General features: G+C 44.8%; 2 protein-coding genes across 3 annotated transcripts; both read left to right on the forward strand.

The window, feature by feature from the left end:
• The first annotated feature begins 1,869 nt into the window (after positions 1-1,869).
• LOC101777100 lies at positions 1,870-6,219 on the forward strand. 2 transcript variants are annotated; one of them, XR_002676523.1, is made up of 11 exons: positions 1,870-2,261; positions 2,342-2,429; positions 3,478-3,627; positions 3,730-3,861; positions 4,080-4,224; positions 4,312-4,350; positions 4,438-4,512; positions 4,798-4,857; positions 4,966-5,030; positions 5,208-5,426; positions 5,513-5,650. XR_002676523.1 is itself a non-coding variant. In XM_004956912.4 (11 exons), exons 1-11 carry the CDS (start codon positions 1,997-1,999, stop codon positions 5,555-5,557), a joined length of 1,155 nt encoding a protein of 384 aa, XP_004956969.1. In that variant the 5' UTR covers positions 1,877-1,996; the 3' UTR covers positions 5,558-6,219. The 2 variants fall into 2 exon arrangements, 1 of the variants encoding a protein (XP_004956969.1); XM_004956912.4 differs by having other exon boundaries at positions 1,877-2,261; positions 5,336-5,426; positions 5,513-6,219.
• A 201-nt stretch (positions 6,220-6,420) lies between these two features.
• LOC101777513 (PHD finger protein PERSISTENT TAPETAL CELL 1) lies at positions 6,421-9,295 on the forward strand. The gene is made up of 3 exons (XM_004956913.2): positions 6,421-7,043; positions 7,389-7,671; positions 7,745-9,295. The coding sequence occupies exons 1-3, from the start codon at positions 6,722-6,724 to the stop codon at positions 9,159-9,161; spliced, it is 2,022 nt and encodes a 673-aa protein (XP_004956970.2). The 5' UTR covers positions 6,421-6,721; the 3' UTR covers positions 9,162-9,295.
• Positions 9,296-25,778: the final 16,483 nt, after the last annotated feature.

Below are 25,778 nucleotides of genomic sequence, written 5' to 3' on the forward strand. Positions count from 1 at the left end.
GAAAACAAAACAGGTCTATATCTTTTGAAAATGTAGTACTAGTGATTTGTGTACTAGCATGTTTTCTTAGGCGAATGATTGATTTGATTTGGTGCCAATTGCCAAAGGACACTCTTATTTGACGACTAGTGTACTTTTGATGAATAGTGACGCTTTGTGGTATGAATTATTACTTGTAACTGTCACGAGTGGCTGTTGCGCTGCACCACATGAAGGGTTTTTAACTGTAAAAGAGCTCTTATTCTAAATCAAAGTAATAATAACTAAAAATGTACTTCCTCCATCAATATAACTACTGGGATATTCTAAATCAAACTATCTAACGTTTGACCAAACTTATAGAAAAAATTAACATATACCACATCAAAGATATAAAATATGAAAATAAAAATAGATCTAATGGTGCTCATTTTCTATCTCCTGCTGCAGATTAACTAAGCTTGGTAACTACTCTCCTTTAACCATAATTGTACAAGAGGTTTAATCAACAATACATGAATTCGTCAATATGAAGGATCTACAAGCTCAGTTTCTTGAAAGTGCTTATAGTACTAGGACATGCATTCATATGGTTGAGTGCGTATTTATGTGAGTGTCTGCGTCTGCGCCGTGTCTGTACCGTGTTTCGAAAAAAAAAACGATCCGTGAATTCAACTCAGTGCATATAAACCTCATGTCATCAACCAGCCGGAAAGGCAAAAGTGACAATTTCAAATTTTAATTTAGGCTTGGGCCAAGCCCATGGAAGGAGCAAAGCCGGACCATGCATGTTATTAATTCAGGCTACTGAGGCCCATATGCTTGAACCAACTGGACCGGCTAGCTATCGCCTGTTCGACTAGCAATTATTTTTTAACCTCATGTTTCACATGTTATATACGCCTTCTGTTGTCGTACATCGATAAAGTTTTGACTATAATTTTCATCCACAATGTGCCCAATATTATTTGTAGAAAGTAGAGTTATAAAGCATTAAAAATCACAGATATATTTGTGTTAAAAGGTACTTTCGTGTCTCGTACATTTATTATTATAAACACATTTTAATAGATACTCCCCCTTGCAAAAAACTGTTCGTTTAGAAAATTTTAGGTAAGATAATAGCAATGCTAAAAGTCTAAAGTACCTCTAATAACTCTTCTTAATCGGACGGATTACCGAGTAGAATTAATTATGCATGCACGCTTGTTGTAATTGTCGGACCTATTAGCCTTCCTTATTTAGCGACTCTAGTTCGGGCATCAGTGGTGGGAGTAAATAATCGATTCGTTAATTGGACCAAAAGGTATTATGAGGGTCTTTGTTGGATAGTCCGAAAGATATATAAACACTCTTTGTGGGATAAATTGAAGGCTAAATAAATAGTTTTATTGGGATGGAGGGAGTAATAACAGTAACAATGTACTATGAAACCATGAGAAATTGATAACATAAACCGGAGGATGTATATCTTAGTCATAAAAAAAATTAGGTAGCAAATGGACCTTAACCATGATATCCTGAAATATATTGTTTGTTAAACTAGTTTCACTGAAATCAAAAAAGTTTTTTAGTTGAAACTTAGACTGAATTAGGCAGTACAGTAGTAGCTTTTAGTAACGCTACAAAAATCCCAAAACAGCTGTTTCAGCGACAGGTAACCGGAAATCGCTGCTCTGGCCACACGATTTTTGTTGTTCTGTACGGCCGTACTATGCCCTCCTTTGGCACGGCTTAAGCAAAAAAGGACTTCGGCCTCATATGACAGTACTAAATACTGCACATTGTAGCGCGAAGTTGGAATGAATACTGAGATCTCCGAACGAAAGCGCGAAGTCGGAATGGATACTGAGATCTCCGAACGAAAGGAGGAGGTGAAACCATACCAAACGAGGCCTATCTCATTCACGACGGGTCACGCCCGCGCCGCAAAACCTCGTCGCGGGTCTGGACCGACCCTGGCCCATCCGCCGCACCCGCACCAAGCACCATACGCCGGCGATTGGTGCCGCTGCCAATGGCCACCGCCGCAGCACCAAAATCCCTCCCGTTCCTCACCACCGCAACCACCAATTCCACCCGCACCACCCGGCCCTCAGCTGCCCGCTCACACACACCGCGGCCCTCCCCAACCTCTTGTTCCTGCGTCGGACGCCGCGCTCCCGCTCCCGCGGTCGCTGCCTCTCCTCGCTTCGGCAGTGCTTGCAGGGCTCAGTTCCCCCTTCGATCTCTTCTCCTTCATCGAGCGGCAGCCTCGCCTTCAGCGGCGGCAGCGGCGGAAGGTACCTCGGCGCGAACGAAATGTTGATTTGTGGCGTAGTTGACTGGATGATGTTAAATCATGCGTTTCTGATTTCTGAAGGGATGTCTGACCCGGAGTTGAGGCTGGTGCTCGAGCTCGCCACCGACGAGGAGCTGCTGGAGTTCGAGGAGATTCTCTACGGCACCAGGTTCGATTGCCCCCTGATTTTTCTCATGCTGTTTGGCCTATTTAGCTCTGATATAGCTGCATCAGTTGGTTTAAGTGTTAGCATATTGGGTCCTTAAGACAAAATTGGATAGGTTGGTTTGAGATTTTGAATAACGGTGTGCATCTGCAGCAAATGATGGGGTATGTATGCAGCAAGCAAATCCAGATTGATACTAGTTGTTTTGGTTGATTACTCTTGTGCAACTGTCCGATGGTGATGCCATTGTGCCAGTTCAGGGCCTATTACTGTTTGTATTTGGTGCTAGCTAATTTCCGCACCTCAAGTTCAACAACGGTGACAAAGAAGCTTGACTCGATATTACATAATTTGGCAAGTGTATTTCCAGCCTTGCTACTTTACTCCCTTCCCATTCCAAATGTTGGTCATTTTGGACTTGTGCACAAGGATTAAGAAAGTAGGTCAAATGACCTTGGTGCCCTTCATCTGTACTATATTGGGGAAGATCACTCATGCACTTGTGAGAGTTGTAGCATTTATTAAGTAGGGACAAGGAAGAAGGAAGGAAAGGGTAAAATGTGCATAGAAATTCTAGAATGAGTTACATTTATAAAAATGTTAAGAAGGCTTACATTTGGAATCGGAGGGAGTAGTTGCTTGTAAATATGCAACAGGAATGCAGAAACAGTAACATCAGTTGCTACACCGTATGTGTAGAATAAAATACATATTGGCATTATAATGTATCATCTATGAGACAAACATGATGGAGACATTAGCCATTGAGCAATTGTATTGTTTTTTATGTTGAAAGTTCAACTTATTTCTCCTTTTCTCTTCCATTTTTTCTTCTGTGTATTGGTCTGATGTTAAGAATTTGAAGAACAGTTGATCATCCTTGTTTCCTTTTCTTGATTCTTTCTTTAATTTGCTCACGTAGTTATCAGTCTATCACCTACCTGATTTTTCTACATGGGGTGCCATAAAATGTCGTGGTGCTAGATCTTCGTATTGTACTATTCCTCTATTTCACTTGCCCAAAATAAAAGTGTCTTTCCTTTGTTTTCAGCTATTTTAGTCCATTGCTAAAATCAATTGCAAGAAGACCGAACTCAGATTCTGTTGTTGTTTTGGATGATATCGAGGAGAGAGATCTTTTCATCTCAAAATTGGAGTCGAGGTTTCTGTATCTTGCCGCAGATGCTCGCTCGATTATAAGGTCAGTCAAGTAGAAAAATGACCCTTTAGGTTTCTGTAGCTCATCACTTTCTTGATGCTTTTACAAGAACACGCTACACTTTTCACTGTTTGTTCTTCATAGGGGGTGGAGACCATCTTACAGAGATGTCTTGCTTGGAGTAAGAAAAAAACTTGGTGTTCAGTGCTCTAGTAAATTGTCTACTGCAGACCTTGAGGCAGAAATATTTCTTCACCTTGTGAATGAATATTCAAGGTACTTACATATCCGCTGGATAAAAAGAATACCCATAAGCATATCTACAAAATAAATTGTCCTTGGGACATGTGGAAAAGTGTTTAATTTGTATGCACATGAACATAGTGCCATGCTAGCTTTCAACTCAAACAACTCTATTTGTTTATTAAATGCAAATCCTCTTGCAAGTCCACTATTGTAACAGTAACTTTTTTTTTTGAATTCCCACGCATCAGCCATCAGAAAGACCCAGCTTCATTTCCTTGGGATAAACAAAAATCTCCAAACGAGATCTCTAGCCTTGGAGTTAACAAGTGGAAGGTGCTTACTGATGCAGCTTGGAAGATTGGGGCAAAGGGACTAGAAAGTACCTTTTTAAAGGTTCTTTGCCATCCTCATTCTTTTTTATCCTTTTCCTTTGTGACCCTCTAATTTTCTGACAAATATAATTTTTCATCTTTATGGAAGGGTGGTAGTGCGTTGACCGTGAAGACGATATATGAATCGGTAGGCTACAGTTTTTGTGTTAAAATCTTGAATTCTATTGGTTCTCACTGCAGTGATGTTTGTTAATATCACTTACCATTATGTTAGTTAGCCAGTAGACTATCTGGAAAGTTGGTGATGGAGGCTGCAAATTATGAGATAAAGAAAGAACTTGTTAAGCAGGTATACCTATTTTGATAATGTTTGCTTTAATGTTCCTGACTTTTATGTGCTCATTTGGAAATTGTCTTAACAGACCAATACATCCTTTCAGCTGCTCCTCTTGATTTTGCTTGAATTGCCTATAGTGTTTCTTATCTTAATATAGGCCTTTATTTTTCATCTGCATCTGGACAAATGCATTGCAAAGCTTGTCTTTTTAATAGACTGTACTCAAACATTGCACTAGATATTTGCTATTACCTTGATTGAATTAATATAGGCAAGTAATGAAGTTTCCGTTTCCAGGGTGGGCGGTTGGCTGCTGTTAACCTGGAGTCTAGAGCTGGCTTGCTTGCAGCTAGGCAGGTAATATGATCTTTGGTTAGCAATTACATTGGCCCCAATCCCCACACATCTATCTTATATGCACCATTCTGGATGTCATGTTTCAATACTCCTCTTGAATGCTTGCAGGGTTTGGCTCGTGCAGCATCGAGATATGCTGGACTTAGGAGTGTCATGACATTTCTTGGACCAATGTACGCTTCTTCTAATAGTAAAGTTTGAAAAATGTTGATTCTGCATTTGTTTTCTAAAAAAATTATTATTAGATTTTGAATCATTCTACCACATTTCAAACATCACCATGAGCAGCTTAAATTATTGCATTTTTGTTTATTGCTGTATGATGTTCTAATTGCTTCATAAACCTGTAGTGCTGAATTTAGGCCTTGCAGTATCTACCTTGGGGCACAAACTATATAAATCAGAATTCCCTTCATGCATCGGAATGTCATGGTCTGTTGGTAATCAATATGATTTCTTTGCGCTTAACTTTGCTCAGAATGTGGGGGACTCTCTTGGCTGATATTGTGATTCAAATGCTGGGGACGGATTATGCTAGGATTGTGCAGGCAATCTATGCAATTGCTCAGGTGAAGTTCATAATATTTCATCTCTTTTATCACGTGAGGCATTATTTTGTCTAGCTGCATTGGCTCATATTTGTTCTCCTGAACAGATTCGTCTGACTCGGACAAGTTACATAGAACCTCATGAAGAATGACCAAGTGCGATCGTTACTCAACTAGCCTAACTGGCATTCTGATCTCTAAATTATTACCACCCCATAGTGTACACTCTAACCATGAAGATCATTACCGCGGATTCGGATGCACTACTCCACGGGACAATGAGGTTAGGCTTTCAGACATTGTAGGACTGCTGCTTCATGTAAGTGCACAAGACAACAGAGCGATTACAAGACAGCACAACAGGAATGGTTTGTGCTTACTGATAGCTACTTTCTGAATGCATAATTAGAACTTGATGTACAGCTTAGCAAAGTTACCTAATTGTGACAATGGAAATATAGTAGTGTTTAACAAAGAGCTCCACAATGGCCATTTGGGCGACCTACTCTGTGAACGCGGAAGTTGTGACTGAATTTACTTCCGCTTCACACTTCCACGGGGCCCCGAAGTTGTAGACCATGCTTTCCGCTCTGCTCCAGTTGAATAGTGTAAAATATTCCTGCTCTGATCCTAAACTATTCCCTCCTAAGGTTCGGTTAGGCAAGGCATATCTCATTGGCATTACCTGATGCCACAACCCACGGACATGCTTGTACATGAACAACAGGGCGGAATTTGTATCTGGGACCTTACATGTTTCCTATATATGTAAGGGTTACTAATTCATGTTCTTCACCTTATGTGAATTTTATCATGATGCCCCCTTGCCAATGTCAGAACCTTGGAGGCTTTTCGAAGTATATTATCCATCTTTTCTTGATAGCTTAAAAATTTCGGTAAGCTGGTTGGTGCATGAAACTAAATACCTTTATCGAATGAAAAAAAAGTGTTGGCCACAAAAATTAGCATGACGCCATCACCTTGGCCATGAGCTGCCGAAGGATATGCATACGGTCTCTGTTAGCATATCTGAAAAACACAAAGGCTCTGCATGCAAGATTCCCAGAGCAGAGCAGAGGAAGAGGAACCATGTTGTGAGCGCATGTCTAGAAGGATGCCTGGCCACATTGTTTACAGAGCTCGTCGCGATCACGCGCGCACACTCCTCCACCAGACCGCCGAGGCTTTCTAAATCCCGGGCACTTACCGCGTGAGACTCAGGCGCCGATGGAACCACCACTCCTGCCGCGGCGACCCTCCCTCGCACGCTGCTGGGCGCCATAAAGCCCTGCGATCCCCGGCGTCCGTCCGGCGACATGGCCGCTGCTAATGACAAGGCGATGGTGATCAGCCTGGGGAGCTCGCGGCGGCGGAAGCGCGGCGAGATGCTGTTCCGGTTCGAGTCGTTCTGCCAGCCCGGGTACCCTGCGCCGCTGCCCGCCGGGGCCGCCTTCAAGGACAACGTCAGGGCGCTGCTCGGCCTGGCGCACCTGGAGGCCGGCGCGCAGGGCGAGACCAGGTGCTGGTCGTTCCAGCTCGAGCTGCACCGCCACCCGCCCACCGTCGTCAGGCTCTTCGTCGTCGAGGAGGAGGTCGGCGTGTCGCCGCAGCGCCAGTGCCACCTCTGCCGTCACGTCGGTACTACTCACCCTTGCTGCTGTCTCTGTCGATCGCATTCGCATATACTGCTGAACCTTTGCATGCAATCAACGCCGACGTAAGTACACCATTGGGACGTGCATGATACATCAGGCAGCCAAAGTACATGACATAGGTCAATTAGGTGTCAGATGATATCATCACTAGTTCTCACCCTCATGAAAGATCAGACCCCCCCCCCCCCCCCCCCAAAAAAAAAAAAAAAAAACCCCAACAATTTATCAAGTGCAACCAACGATCCACTGCACTCTGATCTTTCAGAAACTGCACCGAGCAACTCGATCAGGTATGCTCACTGCCAGGTAAAACCCCGTGGTGTTTCAGGCTGGGGACGGCATCTGATCTGCAGCAAAAGGTTCCACTTCGTGCTGCCCAAGAGGGAACTGTCGGTGGAGGCCGACGGCCTGCACTACGGGATCAACCACGGCTCCGAGAAACCGTCGAAAGGGACGGCGACCTCCAGGGGCCACCTGCTGCACGGCGTCGTGCACCTCAACGGCTTCGGCCACCTCGTCGCCCTCCACGGCTTCGAGGGCGGCTCCGACTTCATCGCCGGCCACCAGATCATGGACCTCTGGGACCGCATGTGCGCCGCCCTGAACGTCAGGTGTGTGCTTATATTATGCCGCGCTCGCTGCGTATGATCTGTGCATGACTCGTGTTCGGTCTCGATCTGCAAGGATGGTGAGCCTCGTCGACACGGCGAGGAAGGGGCACATGGAGCTGCGGCTGCTGCACGGCGTCGCGTACGGCGGCACGTGGTTTGGGCGGTGGGGCTACAGGTTCGGCCGCCCCAGCTACGGCGTCGCGCTGCCGTCGTACCAGCAGTCGCTGCACGCGCTGCAGTCCGTGCCGCTCTGCGTGCTCGTGCCGCACCTCTCCTGCTTCAGCCAGGACCTCCCCGTCGTGGTCGCCAAGTACCAGGCCATCAGCGGCCACAAGCTGCTCGGTCTCGGCGACCTCCTCCGCTTCATGCTCGAGCTGCAGGCGCGCCTCCCTGCGGCCTCCGTCACCGCCATGGACTACCGGGGCATCATGTCGGAGGCCTCGTGCCGGTGGTCCGCCAAGCGCGTGGACATGGCGGCGCGCGCCGTCGTGGACGCGCTCCGCCGCCGGGCCGAGCCGTCCGCGCGGTGGGTCACGCGGCAGGAGGTGCGCGACGCGGCGCGCGCCTACATCGGCGACACGGGGCTCCTCGACTTCGTGCTCAAGTCCCTCGGCAACCACATCGTCGGCAACTACGTCGTGCGCCGCGCCATGAACCCCGTGACCAAGGTGCTCGAGTACTGCCTGGAGGACGTGTCCAGCGTGCTCCCGGCGGCCGGCAGCGTGCCGAGCGGCGGCTGCAAGGTGCGGGTGCGGTTCCAGCTCACGCGTGCGCAGCTCATGCGGGACCTGGCACACCTGTACCGCCACGTGCTCAAGGAGCCCAGCCAGGCGCTCACCGCCGGCGCGTTGGGCGCGATCCCCGTGGCAGTTCGGATGGTCCTGGACACCAAACACTTCGTCAAAGACTACCACGAAGGTTTCGCTCCGGTCAGCAGTGTTGGAGCTGGGCACGTCCACATCAGCCTGTGCTGCACGCTGCTCGTGAGGGACGGGACCCCGGAGCTCGTGGCGCCGTACGAGACGGTGACCTTGCCGGCGCATGCGACGGTGGGCGAGCTCAAGTGGGAGGTGCAGAGGCTGTTCAGGGAGATGTACCTGGGCCTGAGGACCTTCACGGCCGAGTCCGTCGTTGGGGTCGGCGTGAGCCAGGACGCCTGCCCGGTGCTCGGGCTGATCGACGTGGGAAGCGCCGTGGTGGTCGAAGGGTATGTCGGCGAGCAGCAGCAGCAGCTGGCGGCGGCGGACGAAGGCGTCCTGCCGGGGAACGAGGTGGCGGCCGTGAGCGAGGGGGGATGCGACGGCGAGAGGGTCGTGGACTGCGTGTGCGGCGCGGACGACGATGACGGCGAGCGCATGGCGTGCTGCGACATCTGTGAGGCGTGGCAGCACACGCGGTGCGCGGGGATCAAGGACACCGACGACGTCCCGCACGTCTTCGTGTGCAGCCGGTGCGACAACGACGTGCTGTCGTTCCCTCCCTTAGCTTGAACTCTGTTACAAAACTTAAACAGCCGCGGCAGCAGCACGGGATAAACAAAGCAAACTTCAGATTCGAAAATTTGAACTTTAAGTTGAAAGAAGGGGAAATCGATTTGACATCGGCATTTCAAACTTTGAACTCGTATGGAATTTTTTTTTAAGAATCAGGAGGGGTTTAAACCTCAACTGAATAATAATATATATAAGTGAAAGAGACGAGTTACAACAGATGATGAGGGAAAAGAACGAAGGAGCATCAGGGAGGAGGGTGGTATGGATAATATCTGTCCGTTCATCCGATCAAAGGGGTTCAAATACTCAAATGGATAGTTCGTATCCAAATCCGGATGTTCAATATCCGTACTGAATCTAGATATATTTAATATGAGAATAGGACAAATATCATTACTCGACAAATCTTGACACTATTCATATCCGTATGCAATCCGAAAAAAAATAATTATCTGTATTCGCAACTGTTATATCCGTTTGTATCCGTTTGATCCAGTCCGTTTTCATTGGGGCGAATGGTTTCGCCGTTGCGCCTCCGGCTTCACGTCACGCGCTCCTGGCGTCGCACCCCTACGACCCATTCTTCACTCGCCTCGTTCCCCGATTATAGTTGTTCTCATCCACCCGTGCAGCTGTTCTACGCACCAGCCGTTCCGCTCGCTCTTGCCGGCGCTGGGGCACCACCTGCCGACTGCTCGCTCGTGCTCGGGGCGCTCACTGTTCTCCGCGCAGTGCCGCCCAATCTGCTTTCCGGCAGCGCTCCCCATCCCACTCCCACCCCTCCGGTCGTCCGATTTTTTCCGCTAGTCAATCTCCTCTGGCTTTCCGCTGCCCCCGTCCCGTGTCGTCCTCGTACCACCTCCCCGTGCACGCTAGTCCACATCCACCTCCCCCGGCTGCCGCCGCTAACCGCACCCCAATGATTCGAAACCCCCAACATTGCTGCTAATCCCCTTCACTCGGTCTTGTCGTTGCCGCTGGTGCCACCTACCTCGTGAGATTCCATGATTCCATCTCCGTCCCCTAGGTAGAAATCCGTTCGGCGTCAATCAATCTCAAGGTGAGGAAAATCTGCCCTAGCTTGCTTGTATGATTGGTTTCAATTGGTTCACATGTTGTCTATTCTATTTTACCATTTAGTTTCTGAGTCTCCTTCTTATGAGTGCACCAATTATTTATATGTAATCAGCCTCACTAAATCATAATACAAAGGTTTCTTCAAAACTGGCTGATACATTGGTAATGCCTTTTCCTGTACTCTTAGGAATTATTTATACATTGGCAAACTGGCTGATATATTGTGATTTATTCAGGAGCTGGTATGTAGCTGTTCTTTACCCTGTGCAGCAGCAGAGCAATCTCTTTGACAAGTAGAAACTCATCTGGAAATTAAACTTCAAACTCGAAAAGTCTAAATTTGAACACAAATAGAAACAACACATTGCTGGATTATTTACCTCCATTGTTGTTCTTACTAGTACGCCTACCGCCGTCACCACTTGTTTGTGCAAAAGTGGACTAACAAGCCATGTGCAAATGGCCTAGCAATCTCTGTAAAAATAGGGGAGATGATATCGCATGTGCACCTGATTTCATTTGTTCTTTTATTGACCATTATCGTTGGGTTGATTATAATTAATCAAATGTCCCAGATCTCACAATACACTATTCATTGTCTTCCTCCCTGAATGTTGTGTGAATTGTGACCCCCTACTAGTTGGGCTTCCTAGGCTACGAGCGCATCGCACTCCCTTTATGCTCCAAACATCGAGAGGTGGCAGTGGCGGAGCGTAGTGGAGGCCAAAATAGGCCCTGGCCCCCATTGCCCAAGGAAAATTTCTACAGTAGCAGCAGAGGAGTCAGCAGCCAATAGCTCATGCCGTTCGCATGGCTCTCAACCTCTCACCACTCTCTTTTATTTTGCTCACCATTATATATTGCCTCACACTCCGCCACTGAGAGGTGGTGCTAAAATTATTTTGGGAGGCAAGCCTGGTGCGAGACACCTATTTGCTTCATGCTCATATATAGTAATGTTTTGTTCCAAATCACGGCAAGCTGATGTTGATTCCATTTTGGGAAAAGTCCCAATCCCAATGTATAATTTTTTTTTCTTTTGTGTTCCACTCAATGCATTTTTTTTCTCGTGCATTTCTATCACTGCTTCCTTTCTCTTTCTCCCACGTGCTACGTTTCTATTCCCATTTCCCGTGCGAAACATTCAGGACACGAGAAAACATAGGAAGAAAGAACGGTCAGGTGATCAAATAAAACATACTTTCAAGAGTGTTGTGCATTGAATTTTAAAATGCATGTCCACATAATTTATTTGTTGGCCATTTCCAAACCCTGCGAAAAAAGGTAGATGAGATAACATGACTACTTGAGTTCACCAGTTCAACACATGAAAACAAAAAAAGTTGAATAAATAGGTGCAATTGGTAGAATATCCACAGGCCAAAAGGCTTCGCACCTATTGATTAGGGAGAAAAAAGGGGAATAAACCAGAGACCATGTTCCTTCCCTTCCTTTGTGCAATGCAGATACTTTGCTATAAAAAAGCATACCAAATACCTAATTTGGATTAGCAAGCATCCCATGTTAGGTCATAAGAGTAATTAATTGGAAATATGGAACATGTTTCACAAGTCATTACACCCATAATTTTCAAAATAAGATGTTGGATACTAAGAAGTTGGATACCTACCAGCTCTATGATAAATATTCCTTTATAATTTATACATTGCATTCTAGATAAGTTTCTATATGTCTTTTATTCAAATTTGCTACATTTTTCTACATATGTAACCTATATGACAATTCCAGGGAAGTTTTACAATATAAAATTGGTAGAGAAATTTTGTTGGATATCATTGCAAAGAACTTTCCTATATACATTTTCTCTGTAAAACTTTTCAAGATAAATATTGTACAAGTTTTATCTAGATAACTTGACCACATAGCTTTTTTTTGCACAACATTGTACATAAAGTTTATGTACTAACTTTCTAGTAAAAACATTCATATTTTATAAAGAATTTAAAATTATGCTAGAAAAAGCTTCTTTAAAACTTTGTACCAGGAATTATTTTTCTAGATAAATTTTAAGAATTTTTGTATAAAAGATTTATATTAATTTTTTGGATTTTTTTTGTTAGAAGACTTTTTTTTACATAACTTATATAAAAATTACTTTTCATGAGAATGGTTTCTGGAAAATTTGTTGAAAAACATTCTATAAAGATACACATAATTTTATTAGAATTTTTTTTCATTATTTTATATTGAATAGCAGTTTTCTACAGAACGTTCATGGTGAGCCAGTTGTGATGTGTCGAGAGTTATTCCTTTTATGTGGTAGTGGGCTTCTGTTTCACGCACCATGCTTCTACCAGGTTTGTTTTGCTATTGTGGTCATGAGCCGCGATGAATAGAACTCTTAATCCTCCGGCCCCAGCCCTCTTGAAGATAAGATCATAAGACGAATCTATGTGATGCATATCCGAGTTGGTAGGGGAAATATAGGGAAATAGAGTCGGAGGGGGAAATGGAACAGGACGGCTCAGGTTACTGCTACATAAACATGCTTGTAACCAACAAGAATCTGATCTAGTTTTTCACGCAGCCAACCCGAGTTAAAAACAAATCATTCTAATTCTGACTTTCTGAGCACTCCTTGTCTTGCCAAGCGCGAAATTAGATAGTATTCTGTGTCTGCCCGAGCACACATCGGGGTCTACGCTGGGTTGCTTTTCTCCTGCATTTGCAGGAGTGATTTTGTCTTGACTATGCTGCAAGGTGAGTGTCCCATGTGTTCGTGAGGTTAGGCAAGGAATCCAGGTAAAGAACATGTCCTAAGAGTGACCAACTATCCATCGGAGCATTTAGACGGTCATAGTATTTCAATTAGTACAATGTATTTGTAGTGTTTCCTACTTAACACTTCCTTCGTGGTTTCATGCATGTACAAAAATCTTCTACTTTAAATTTACACAGGTAGCCCAACAACTATGTAATGAATATCCTTATTAGTATGTGCACTATATAGATACCATGGTACCTGAAACATTCTGCCGCACACTCGCTAGTTGGTCCGTGTAAACCGGACAATAAAAAGATGTGGAGCAAGACCAAGAGATAGAAACCTAGAAGGTAGGATGCATATATGCCTCACCCGGAGTTGGACTAGGAGGCCACAGGAAACAAGTGAATGCGAAACCATCCCAATCAGCGTGTAAAATATTAGTATGATGCTCCTGAAATTTATACCAAACCAGATGAAACTGAATTTCTTGGGGTGTTGAATAGTCTGGCTATTAAGTATAAGTATGCAAACACTGCATTTTCCTTAGTCAACCTGTCCAATAGTTAGCTCTGGGTGGTCTGGGCATGGCTGGACTGGTGGCCACGCGTGAGGTACGGTGCTGGTAGGTCAGTTAGCATATGATTTTGACCTTAATACTTGGCGCGACAACATCAAAGCTCAAAGCCAGTAAACAATGGTGATATAGGTTAGTTGCATTTGTGGTGCCATGTTCTTAATTTTGTAACAAAATTGTTTTTTCTAGAGCTAGCACGGAAGACTTCAAATCCATAAATTACCTGTGACCAAAAAAATGGAAAATGACCCTCGAGGCTCATTAGCTTTCACTTCTCATTTTTCACACATGTTCGGTTGTGTTGGATGGATCTTTGTAACTCCTTCAACAAGGTGTTATATATATATATATATTACCCTAAGCATCACTTATTGTTCTTATCACCTAACCCCGGTAATGGATTGGCCTGGTCTTACCGGTTTTAGTGATTTAGTTTTCATAATTAGTCTAGACTGGTTTTGTGGAAAATTGGGTGAGATATAAAACATTCAATAATAAGAATATTATCATGGCTATATGTGTGACCTATATCAATAGTCGGACCCTAAAATTAAAACCTCCAGTTCACACCTTAAAATTCTAATGAAATTGACTGGAAATTGTTAAAGATTTATCAAAATGACAGTCAATGACATAAAAATGCTTGTAATATAATCAACAACAATTTGACATAGTTTTTTTTTCATTCAGCCAGCTTAGTTAAAAACAAATTACGATAATTTCCGACTTTCTGAGCACAAGATATATAGCTGAAAGGTCTGACGCGAGAGGGATAGAAGCACCGTAGCACATGATAGCACCAATATAATTTCGATGGATTAGACCCCTCTGACTTCATCTTTAACTTGCAGTAATATCCTCTTCAATTTGCAGTGATATCCCATTCAATGTCTTTAGTCTCTGTTTTGTTGGGATTAACATGTACATGCAGTAGTGCAGATTATTCTGGTTCACAATTAATCTGAGTGCATAATGTAGGGCTGCCAACTTTTCTCAACTACAGCGGGTATTGATGATGAGAAGGTTCTTCGAACGTTGTGGAGATGGTCAGTGCATGTATAACAATAACTTGAAACTAATGCATGGATCGACGTGACTGTACGTGAACCATGGTTTTTGATTCGATCAAGTGATAGGCGTGAATTGGGCAACCTTCTGGAGCATCCACGAAAAGAAATAGAGGTGCTACTGGTGGTACTTACACCAGCACCAGACTTAGGCAGCATGCATCCTTTATGATGGATGAAACAACTATCGTTTTTTATAGTATATATACGGAGGAAACCGTCCCCTCTTGGTTTAAACAAAAAAGACTTAAGTTCGGATGATGAGATGATGTTCAGTGTTGTTTTGCGGTACCTTATGTGTGACCATGAAAAAATTGCTTTTAAGTGTTGGAGCTAGTCCAGTAATCATGCAAAGTTTAGACTAGTGTTTGTATGGTGGTTCAACATAACTTTCTTATACAACTTTGGTAGAGAACTTGTGTACCAAACTTTTGCAAAGATATTTTTAAGATAAATATTTTTTGATAGTTTTGTGTAGAAGATTTAGATAAAGTACTGTGGTTTATGGATAACTTTGGTACAAGATTTTTCTATAGACATGATATGACAGAGTTTTTTCTATTTAATTTCCATAAAAATCCAAATAACAGAATCATATGCACAAATTTATATAAATAACTTTATGTAGATATTTCTTCGAAAGCATCTATACAAAGAAAGTATTAAAAAAACTTTCACATGGAGGACCAAAACGCTTTTCTAGATATGGTTTTTCTTTCTAGATAACCTTTCCACATAGCCTTCTTGTCAAAAGTTATCTAGAGAAAACCCTGTCAAGAAATGTTAATTTCTAGATAATATTAAGTGAGTTTTTAATGTAAATCTGTGCAAAAAATCATTTTCCATATTACTTTCTAGATAACTTTAAAAACTTTATCTATAAGTCTTCATCAACATTTTAATTTTGATCTCTGAGACCATAATCTACCCATCGCTGACAAAAATGAAAGAAAAATCTATATGCATGTCAATTTCATCTCCTCCTCTTACTAAAAAAAATGCCAGATGAAGTAACCACTAAAAAATACTATGGCATAGGTCTTTAAGAAACATCTAATTTCTTACTCTTATCCTATGAGAAATGGAGGGGATAGAAGGGGATAGGGAATTGGGATAGAGACAGGCTCATGGACGTATAGTAATTACCACGTGTAAGGCCCGCGTTTGAAGACCACACAAGAACACATGCCTAGATTGAGCCCATGGTCTTGAAATTATGAGTAACTATAGAATTATATTTTAAGTATGTAATACTCCTAACCTTCAAAAAAAGTCACAAAGTTTTCATACATTTGTATATGGTCCTTACCTTCTAACTATCTGATCGATTTCACTATGTAATCAAACTTAAATGATAATTTGTCAAAACTAATATAATATAGAAAATTGAATTAGATAGTCATTCATTTGAATTCAAAATTTAGTTTGATACACTTTGAAGTTCATATAAAAAATATGTTGCAACCTGCATAAGGATCTCACGTAAATCTCATCACTATACAACTCGAAACAGTGTCTTTCATAGCAACATTATCATGCTGAGGAGTAGTTTTCATGTTGGTCCAATCGTGTACCACCCACAATGGGCTTAATCCCCTACAGTTCTTGCCACCAAAGGATGTCATTAAACACATGAGAAAATGTTCATTTGACTTCTCTCAACTTTTGTGATAGTCCGATTTGCTTCCTAGATCTAAAAAATCGGATTGTTAACCCCACCAACTTTTCAAACCATGCCATTTTTCTGTCCAAATAGTTTCAATAGCGATTTTGTCTGTCATAGTGCCGCATCAGCTACGAGGGAGACACATTAGACACCATTGATAGTTCAAAGTGTCAAATTGGATTTAATAAAAAAATTATTTATTGGTAAAAAATATCCAAATGTTTTTTCCCTAAAATTTTACCCAAATATTATTTAAGCACTATATTAACAAGAAGAAACATGAAAAATAAGAAAAAGAATGGCCAGTGCCTGGAGCAACTCTGTGCCCAGCTACGCTCAACCACCCCCTCAATCATTTCTTAAGGATCATAATACTGTTGCGTACCTTGACAAGGTTGATGCTTGTGGTGACCTTGTTAGCACTATCAATCGAGAAATGGATCCTGGCACGCATGTCGTTGGCCCTCGAGCAGCCATGGTAGGATTCTAACCTGGGAGGAGTAAGGATCTGTTTGGAATGTGTACCCAACTTGCTGTTGTGCAGTTGCGGCGTGCTAGAAATGTGATGAACAATTTGCTCACCGAAGAATTGGTGGAGAATGTGGCTGCTCACTGAAGGAAAAAGTTCGGCACACGCAACTTACGGCAAGTTGCGGAGGCAGTCCAAACACAGGCCTAGAGTCCTCTGGCCTATTTTGGTGAGCTGTGGAAGCAATCCAAACACGCCCTAAGACAGAGAAGGGAGGGCCAACGAGAGATTTGTCATGTACACCATGGTGCGATAACCCACTTCACCGTGCAATTCCGCATCGATGAACCTTACAACTGTAACATCCCGCTTTTTAGAGCATTTAAAAATACGGACCTTTTAGAATTTTTCTTTAAACTAAACCTAATGTCTTTTCTCAAATATTCAAAATCATTTTACAAATAAATCTTGCATAAAATAACAACATATGTGTTGCAATTGATCGCTCTAGCTTCCTCTCTTTCCCAACCTTAGGAATGCTTCCTTCATCTAAATCCTCAAATTAATATTTGAGTATAAATTTCATATTTAAATCTGACCCACATCACAAACCTCACTCCAATTTGAAATATGTTTCAAATTTGAAGCCAAAACCCCATTTGAATAAATAGAAAACCCCTTGAACGTTTAACCAGGCCGCAACTTCATTTTAGGCCCCCTCTCTCTTTTGGCTCGGCCTACCCCGACTCCCTTTCCCACAGCCCAACTCCCCTATCCGGTCCAACCCAGCTACCAGGCCCAGGACGCCTCCTCTCCCCTGCATCCCAGCATGCCCGTCCTAACACCCCCCACCTGTAGCGTCTTCCTTCCGGAAAACCTGCTGATTACCTGTATCAGTCCCTGGATCAGTAGCTGATACAGTCCTCACTACAGATTAGTGTCAGAGCAATAAAAGACACATAAAATTATATAAAATAGGGTTTTACACTTAAGTGGAGGACAACGGTGTGGTTACCCATTCCACAAGCAGAATGAAGTTAGGGCACCAGATAAGTCCTAATCCTGTATAAATGAAAGCAAGCCTGAGTACACTTATAAATGGTACTCAGAAAATCCTAGCATGGAAATTATACTAAATGCTTGGAATAATCAAGGAAAGGGCATGAGGCTTGATTAATAACCTATTTTATGCAAGGTGAGGTGAGTTTTGGAAGAGGAAGTAAGCATATTTTAAGTTGTTGGCTCTGGAGGGGGAATCTTACCTCCCCTACCAGTTCCCAATTTAAAGGAGCACCAGAGACCGTCAAGGTCCTTCTAGTCCGGTTTATGCCTCATTCTAAATTATCCCTCTTAGGGCCTCGGCCCCATCTTACCACACTCAAGTTTTGATTTTAGTCGATGGGAGCTTTGACTATGTGGGCTCGTAACTGTGAGCCTCGGCTATCCAGACAGATTTATGACTCTGTGCAGAGGTGTACACTTTACCCATATGTTCGATCTGCCCATACCTCAGCTTCAAGGGATACTGACCTACAAGACCTGTATCCACCGGCGTCTATCTCTAGACAACATTCCCTAGCTCTATCCACAGGTAAAACTGGGGTCTAAACAGGGGCCATACTACGTCCACATTTGGACACTATCCTGAGAAACAAATGCATCATAACGTTGCATACAATGCCACCAGGTCCTCTTGACCTCAACCTATGACCCGTGCCGACCAGACCTAGTACTCTGCGAAGGTCCTGCTCCAGCCTACCTGTTGCCCACCGTGGCCCATTGGGATGGTTTACTATGTTCCACTAGTGGGGTGTGAATCAAGGCCTCACATGATTAGGTAATCCCAAAGGCTGTACCTTTTTGGCACGTATGGTTGCCTGTTTCACTAGAAAGACTTTCCCGCGAGCCGGTCCTTACATGACCGAAGTAAGCATTGGGATAAAATCCTCCAACAAGGTTTCCCCCTTACTCCCATGTCCTGTCCTTAGGGATTTCTAACTCTTTAGTTGGTTTATTTTATTAAACTCACACTTTCTAGGGTTTTCCATAAAAATATAATGATCGTGATATTCCTAAGGAATTCTATTTCTAAATGACGCTTCATCGTCAATCTTGTCATGACCGGGGTCATTCATAGGATTTTCGGCTAGAATCAGCTTCAAGTCAAGGCAAGGGAGGGAATAGAGGGGTTGTCCCAATGGTTTTCAGAAATCATGCAAGTCCAATTATTATCTTGGTATATTTTATTATCTAAAACAATAGGACGAAATATATGATCAAGGAGGTCGGTGCTAGGACTTGCCTTCATCCACGTTTCCTAGGTTGACCAGGGTCTTGACATCTCACTTCTGGATCTTCGGCTTTTCATCGGAGCTTGGTTAGGCTAACGTTCTACTCGTCTTCCTGACGACTCGCCCTTCGGCTTCATACCTTCTGGATCCTTGGCTTTCGGTCGGATCTTAGTCGCGTCCTCAGATCACGCAAGCATGTCAACAAGCAAACAGTTCTAACAATCAATATCTAGTTTAAGGAAAATGAAAGGAAATTAAGGGATGTTTTTGGGAACTATTCGATATTTAATGAATAATCCCTGCATAAAGAAGAATAATATATTAATTATTTAGAAATATTTTTCTCAGTAATTAATGAATTGAATGGTTGGAATGTAAAAGAATTTCTAGGAAATTACTAATGGATTTCCAAGTTCTGGATGGGCAGCATAATGACTAGGTTTTAATGGTATCTAGGGTTTTAATTGGGTGGCATATCGGCTAGATTTGGTGGATATATGAGGTTTGGATTGAGTAGCATAACGGCTGGGTTTTGGAAGGGACTCTGAGTATGACGTGGGTTCTAGGTGATGTGGATGTACTTTGGGGCTAGAATGAGCTCGGCTTTATCTCGGGGCCCTGCCCTATGGCGGGTGGGGCTCTACCAAGTTTCGGCGGATGTGCGGCAGTGATAGGGGTTAGGGGCGATAATAGGGTAGCGAGGAACAGCTGGCTGGATGCTATTAACAACGCGGGTAAGGTGGCTAGAGGTCGCACAGCACACTCAACTTTGACCCGGCCCAGCACCTAGGGGATATGGCACGGCGGCGGGTAGAGGCAGTGTGGCATCTTTCCTAAAAAGGTTGCGGCTCTAAGATCTTAGTAAAAAGATAGAATAGGGCCCATATGAGATTAAAAATAGAAAGGAAAGGCATGGATAGGCTTAGGATATTATGTAGTATTTTTGGGAATTTTTGAGGAAATTTTGAAATAAGGGAAGGGTTCTAAGTAGGATCTGGTGTGCACTTACCGGGTGCACTTTGCACTTTTGAAGCGGCTGATGTAGAGGGGAAAGGGTGCCTGGCGCACTGTGCTATGCACCGGCTTGGTGGACACCATAGATCGGGGGAGGGGGGTGTTTTGTCTTCCGTCCAGTGGACCTAGTGCTTGGTTGTGGGGTGGAGAGGGGATGACGTGCAGGGTGACGGTGTTGAGGCCAGGCCCGCCTGTCGGGGTTATGTGGAGGGAGAGAGCGACAGCACGGTGAAAGGACCGATATGTCCCTAGAGGGGTGGTGAATAGGTGAGATGATTAATATATAAAACTTCAACCCACTTAGCAGCACTGCCTAGGCTAAATCGGTCAGACTAGTTTACCCGGTTAGAGCGGTCCAGGCAGGGTGATACTTAAGTGCTGCTCAAGTCCCTCCTTGACTTCTAGCACCAACAAAACTTGGAGGGTGGCTTCTGTAGATGATTTCAAATAGGGAAAAATAGTCCCTACACACAAGACAAGCACACCCAAGTAGATCGAAGCGGAAGCGCAAGTAAATTGCTAGAAATCAACAAGTGAAGGAAACAAAAATGAAGACACGAGGATTTGTTTATCCGAAGTTCAGATTCAACCCAATGAATCCTACATCTCCGTTGAGGAGTCTATTGGAATACAAGTCTATTTCAACTCCCTTCTAACAAGTCGGGTCTCTTTCAACCACTTTCGTCGTCTCCACTAGTTGATCTTTTTCCTTGCGGAGGCAAGATCGCAGCCCTCACAAACTTGCCGCTGCTCACCACACCTTGGGAGCTAGCCGGCGACACCTAGCAATCTAGGAGGCACACCTCCAACAGTAACAAATGCTTCAAAGGCTTTCTCAATAGGAACCACAAGTGCTCAAACTATGGATTACTCTTTTCAACTCACTAATGCTCACACAAGATCACTCTCTCAACCCAACTCAAAGATTTCTCAAGAATCACTCAAGTCTCACAAAGAGAGGTTAGGGAGAGCTCTTCTGGTTACTAGATGGTGTTCAAGTCGTGTGGAACCAGCAGCCCCTCAAGGAGGAGGCTAAGGGGTATATATAACCCCACAAACTAGAAACTAGCCGTTGGGACAGGTCAAACCGGTCAGACCGGTTGCTAGACCAGTCATATCGGTCTAGTTTCAAAAACTAGCTGTTGCCCTCATACCGGTTAGACCGGTCTGCCAAACCGGTCAGGCCAGTTTGGCTGAGTTAGTTTTTTGCCCTTTGATACCCAGACCGGTCAGACCAGTCTACCAAACCAGTTACACCGGTTTGGCTTAGTTAGCCCCAAAACACTCAAACACTCACTTATAGTTCATCTACTGGTTGAAACAACCATTGTTAGTTGAGTAGGGACAATTAGCTCACTCAAGGGTTTTTTTAAGGCCAATCTCACATAGGTCAACTAAGAGCACTTTTGGTGTTGTCAATTAGCTAATGTTGCATCCGTCTTGATAGTACGACATACCTATACTCAAGAATAAATATAAACTCTATATCCTCCACTTGAGCTTGAAAGTTTTCATCCATGCCATACTTCAATCAATAGTCATTTGAGGGCTCTTAACATAGCTATCATCTCGAGCACATCCATCTTGAGCTAGTGACTTAGAATTCTCCCTTGTTCTTGATAAGATATACTTGGATCTTTAAGCCACTCCATTTTACCAATTACACTAGATTGAATACATTGCATTACTTCCCTCGGTAAGGCCTAGATATGAAACTTCGAAACCCTCCGAATACTAGCCACTTCACCTTAGCAAAACGCACATGGCCGAAGCCATCGCTTGTCCAAAGCTTGCTTAGTCCCTCACTCTAATATCTCGCTTGATTTGTTCACCTATTCTTACCACTTTGAGTTTAGCTTTGCTTTGACATCAACAATCAAATCCCATTTGAAATCCTCTTCAAATGCTTCTTCTTGATTGATAAAGAATATCTCAAGATTTGCAAGCTTCCAATAGCAAGACCAATATGTAGCACATAAACTCATGTCTTTTTTTCATATACTCATGAAGTCTTGCAATATCTATTTGTGAATATCACTATTCTTTTCTTGATGATCTTTTTACTTGTCAATCAAGCTATCACATGATTTGGAGACTAATAGATCAACCATCAAGTATATCCCCAAGTTTTACTTCATCTTTGCTTATCATTGATCATACACTTTTATCACGGGATCACACACTTGCTTTCTTTTCTTTGTTGTGAGCCACATAATACACATTTATCTTAAGAGACAATATCATATCATAAATATGAGAATAAAATCTTGCTCACATGTCTTAAGCAAACAAGTTAGTCCTTTACTCATTTTGTTATTCAATTCACCAAAACCCACTTAGGGGCCTAAAAGCACTTTCACATGGTGACGGGGGCTAACAGCGTACCCCTTCGCCGCCGGGGAGCCGAGCGGTGCCGCTGGAGCGCCATTGGTGCCGCCGAGCGGGGCACTTGAATCCTGCCGGAAGGGCGGATCTAGTTGCTGCTGGCGATGGGAACCCCACCAGAGGAAAGCGGAGCTCGCGAGGAGCCCCCTGGTGGTGTCATGGTGATGAAGAGGGGAGGGGAAGAGCGTTGTGGCTAAGGGACAGGGCTCGACCCGCCTCTTTGCCGCGACGAGGAGTGGGGAGCTCTGGTGAGGCCCGGTCTACCTTTCATAGGCTCGAGGAAAGAGCGAGGAGCCATCACGTCACGCTGGGGATGAGGATGGGTGGGTAGCGTGGCGGATAAGGCTGGTGACAGGCTCTGTACGCTGAGGGGATAAGGCTGATCGATAATAGTGGCTAGGGTGGGGAATAGTGGCAATGGTGGGGAATAGTGGCAGTGTGCAGCGTCAAGAGGGGGTGGATCCAGCACCGTGGGGTGCGGTGGTGGTGAGGTGGTGGCGGGGTGAGAGAAAGAGGAAGGGGAAAGAATGGTGGCCAGCGGTGTCAGTGTGGCAGGCGGCGGGGAAGATAAGGGAGGGGAGCTTCCTTAGGCACGAAGGCTCGAGGGGAGGTGGATCTGGTGGTGTACGATGCGGCGGAGGCTTGTTCGGAGTGGTGACATTGCACGGGTTACCGCGTCAGCATTGAGGGACGGCGGCGGTGCAGCGGTGGCGCTGCCGTGCGTGTCAGCTGGGCCGTGTGGGCCGGTTCACATTGGTCGGTCGAAGCGGCTGGTTGAGATAGGTTGTGTGTGCTGGGCCAGAGGAGGAGTGATGGGCCGGAGTTGCTGCGGGAGAGAGGTAAATGTGGGCCAGGCTGGAAGTTTGAATAGGCCAAATGGGAGGTTGCTGGCCCGATAGCATTTAAATGGTTTGACACTTGTTTGAGTGGGTTTTGAGGTCAAATTTGAATTGGATTTCTAATTTGAAATGTAAGCTTCGATAGGACATAGGGATAGGATCTTTTGAGGTTGTACAACTAGAATTAGGTGTGAATCTTATATTGTTATGGGATTAATATTTAAATTATATTTGAATATTAACCCTAGGATTCTTGGAAAAGAAGATTTTTCGCAAAGGTTTATTCCTAAGGTCTTTAGGAAGAAAGGAAAGTTCCAAAGAGCAATCAAGTGCAATACTCATGCTTATAATTATGCAAGATTTGTTTGTAAAATGATTTTGATTGTTTGAGGGAAGGGAAGTATGTTTAATTAAAGAAAACTTTTTAAAAAAAATTCCGTATTTTAAATGATCTAAAAGGCGGGATGTTACACCACCGGCCCATCCCGCTCCCACGCGTGCACCGGCCTGCCTCCACCTGACCCACGGCCAGCGCCGCAGCTCCAGCACCCTTTCCCCCGGCACTGCCGTGCCGAGCAGCGAAGCACTCCCCCTCGCTACCACCACCAACGCCACCGCCACCGCTGATGCCAACGTTGGCGCCGCTCCGGCGCCCGCCACCACACCACACTGCCGCGCGCCACCACCGAATGCCGTTGCCCTTCACCGCGGTAACGTGCACCGTCCTGCCACCACGCGTGTACCCCCACCAGACCCACGTGGCCACCGCAATTCATCTCCCCTCCTTCCTATCCCTGCCACCACCCTATCCTCTGCCTCACCATCCCCATCCACCTCACTGCGCTGTCATACCGCTTCTCTGCCACGCCACTACCGCTGCACTGCGCCACTGCGCTTGAGCATTCCCCCTACCGCCTTCACCGCCAAGGCATTCATCCACTTCCACTCCTCCCTATCCCCTCTGCTACCACTGCCGGCCACCTCACCTCTGACAACCGCCATTAATGGCGGCCAACCTTATCTTCGCCGGCCACCCTTATCCCTTCGCCGTGCGCCTCCTGCTTGGCCGCCAAGCGACAACCAACGACTTGGCAGCCCCCGCGCACCCGCTTGTGACTATAAATAGTCGCCCCCCGCCCCTCGCCGGAGCCCCCTGCACGTCCTTTCCCATGGGTACCGCACCTTATTCCCCCTCCTCCTCCTCCCTAACCCCACCATTAGACTCGCCTCGTCCCCTCTCCCTCTTGGCACAGCCCGCGGGGCCGGCAGCGACCAGAACCGCCATTTCAGTGTGGTTTTGGCAACCCGTGCGGTGGCGGTGCCTAGCCACAGCACAGCCCTGACCGAGCCATTTGCTTCCATCACACCGCCGTCCCCCTCCCTCCATCATTCCGACGTGCAGGCTCGACCATCCAACGATGTCCACTCCGCCATCATGCCACCTCCGCCTCCTGTCCCTGAACACGGTCCATCGGACCACAGGCACAGAAGCGCCTGGTCCGCCAGTCCATGACACCGGCGCACAGAATAGTGCACCAGGCGCCCTCCCCCCTTGCATCAGACACTATGTAATTGTTGGGTACACCGGGTAAGTGTACACACAAGTCTATTTAGAGCCATTCTATTTTTTTTCAAAAATTCCCCAAAAATACCAAAAAAATCTTACACAAAATTAGGAACATATTCATGCATTTCTTTTCCATTTTACACATCAAATAATCCCTTTTCACATAAAGCAAACTCCCACATAAATAGAAAACCCCTTTCGGTGCACCCAGAAATTCACGTCTTGCCCATTTCAATTACAAAAACCCTAGGAAAATTCCTAAAAATATCTTAGAACCATCTAAGCCTATTTCCATGCTCATCCAAGTCATCTTGTATAGGCTCCGCCCCAGAGGTTGAAGTGAGTCTGCCGAACAAGCTCTAACCTTCATTTGCCTGATCTTGTACCGAGCCCATCTGTCGCCATGTGTGCTATCCCCTAGCACCGGGGCAAGTGGTATCTGTCGTACGAGATCTCTGGACTCCACTTGATCTTGCCTTACTGCGTTTGTAGCCATGTGTACTAACCCCTAGTACCAGGACGGACCAACTATCGCACAAGCTCTCAAGTTCCACCCCTACCCTAGATAAGGAGACTTGACCAGCTCCACCCACTGTAGGATCAAAGCCGAGCCTGTCGTGCAAGTTTTCTAGCCTTGAAAATCCACTCCCACCACCCAACATCTAATCTTACCCAAAGCTTATTTAAGAACCCAGTCCGGATGCTGCCTGACTAAAACCCTAATCTTTAAACCCATCTAGCCATAGTGCCACCCATCCAAAATCTCAAATTATTTCAAAACCCAGCCGTTGTGCTGCCCAGTTCAAACCACACATATCAAACCCAATCTAGCCATTATACCACCCATTTAGAATTCTAGAAAATCCATTAGTAATTTCCTAGGAATTCTTTTAGATTCCAACCATTCAATCCATTAATTATTTAAAAATTCATTTCT

The sequence above is a fragment of the Setaria italica genome, chromosome II, assembly GCF_000263155.2.
Source record: "Setaria italica strain Yugu1 chromosome II, Setaria_italica_v2.0, whole genome shotgun sequence".
In the NCBI taxonomy this organism is placed as follows: domain Eukaryota; kingdom Viridiplantae; phylum Streptophyta; class Magnoliopsida; order Poales; family Poaceae; genus Setaria; species Setaria italica.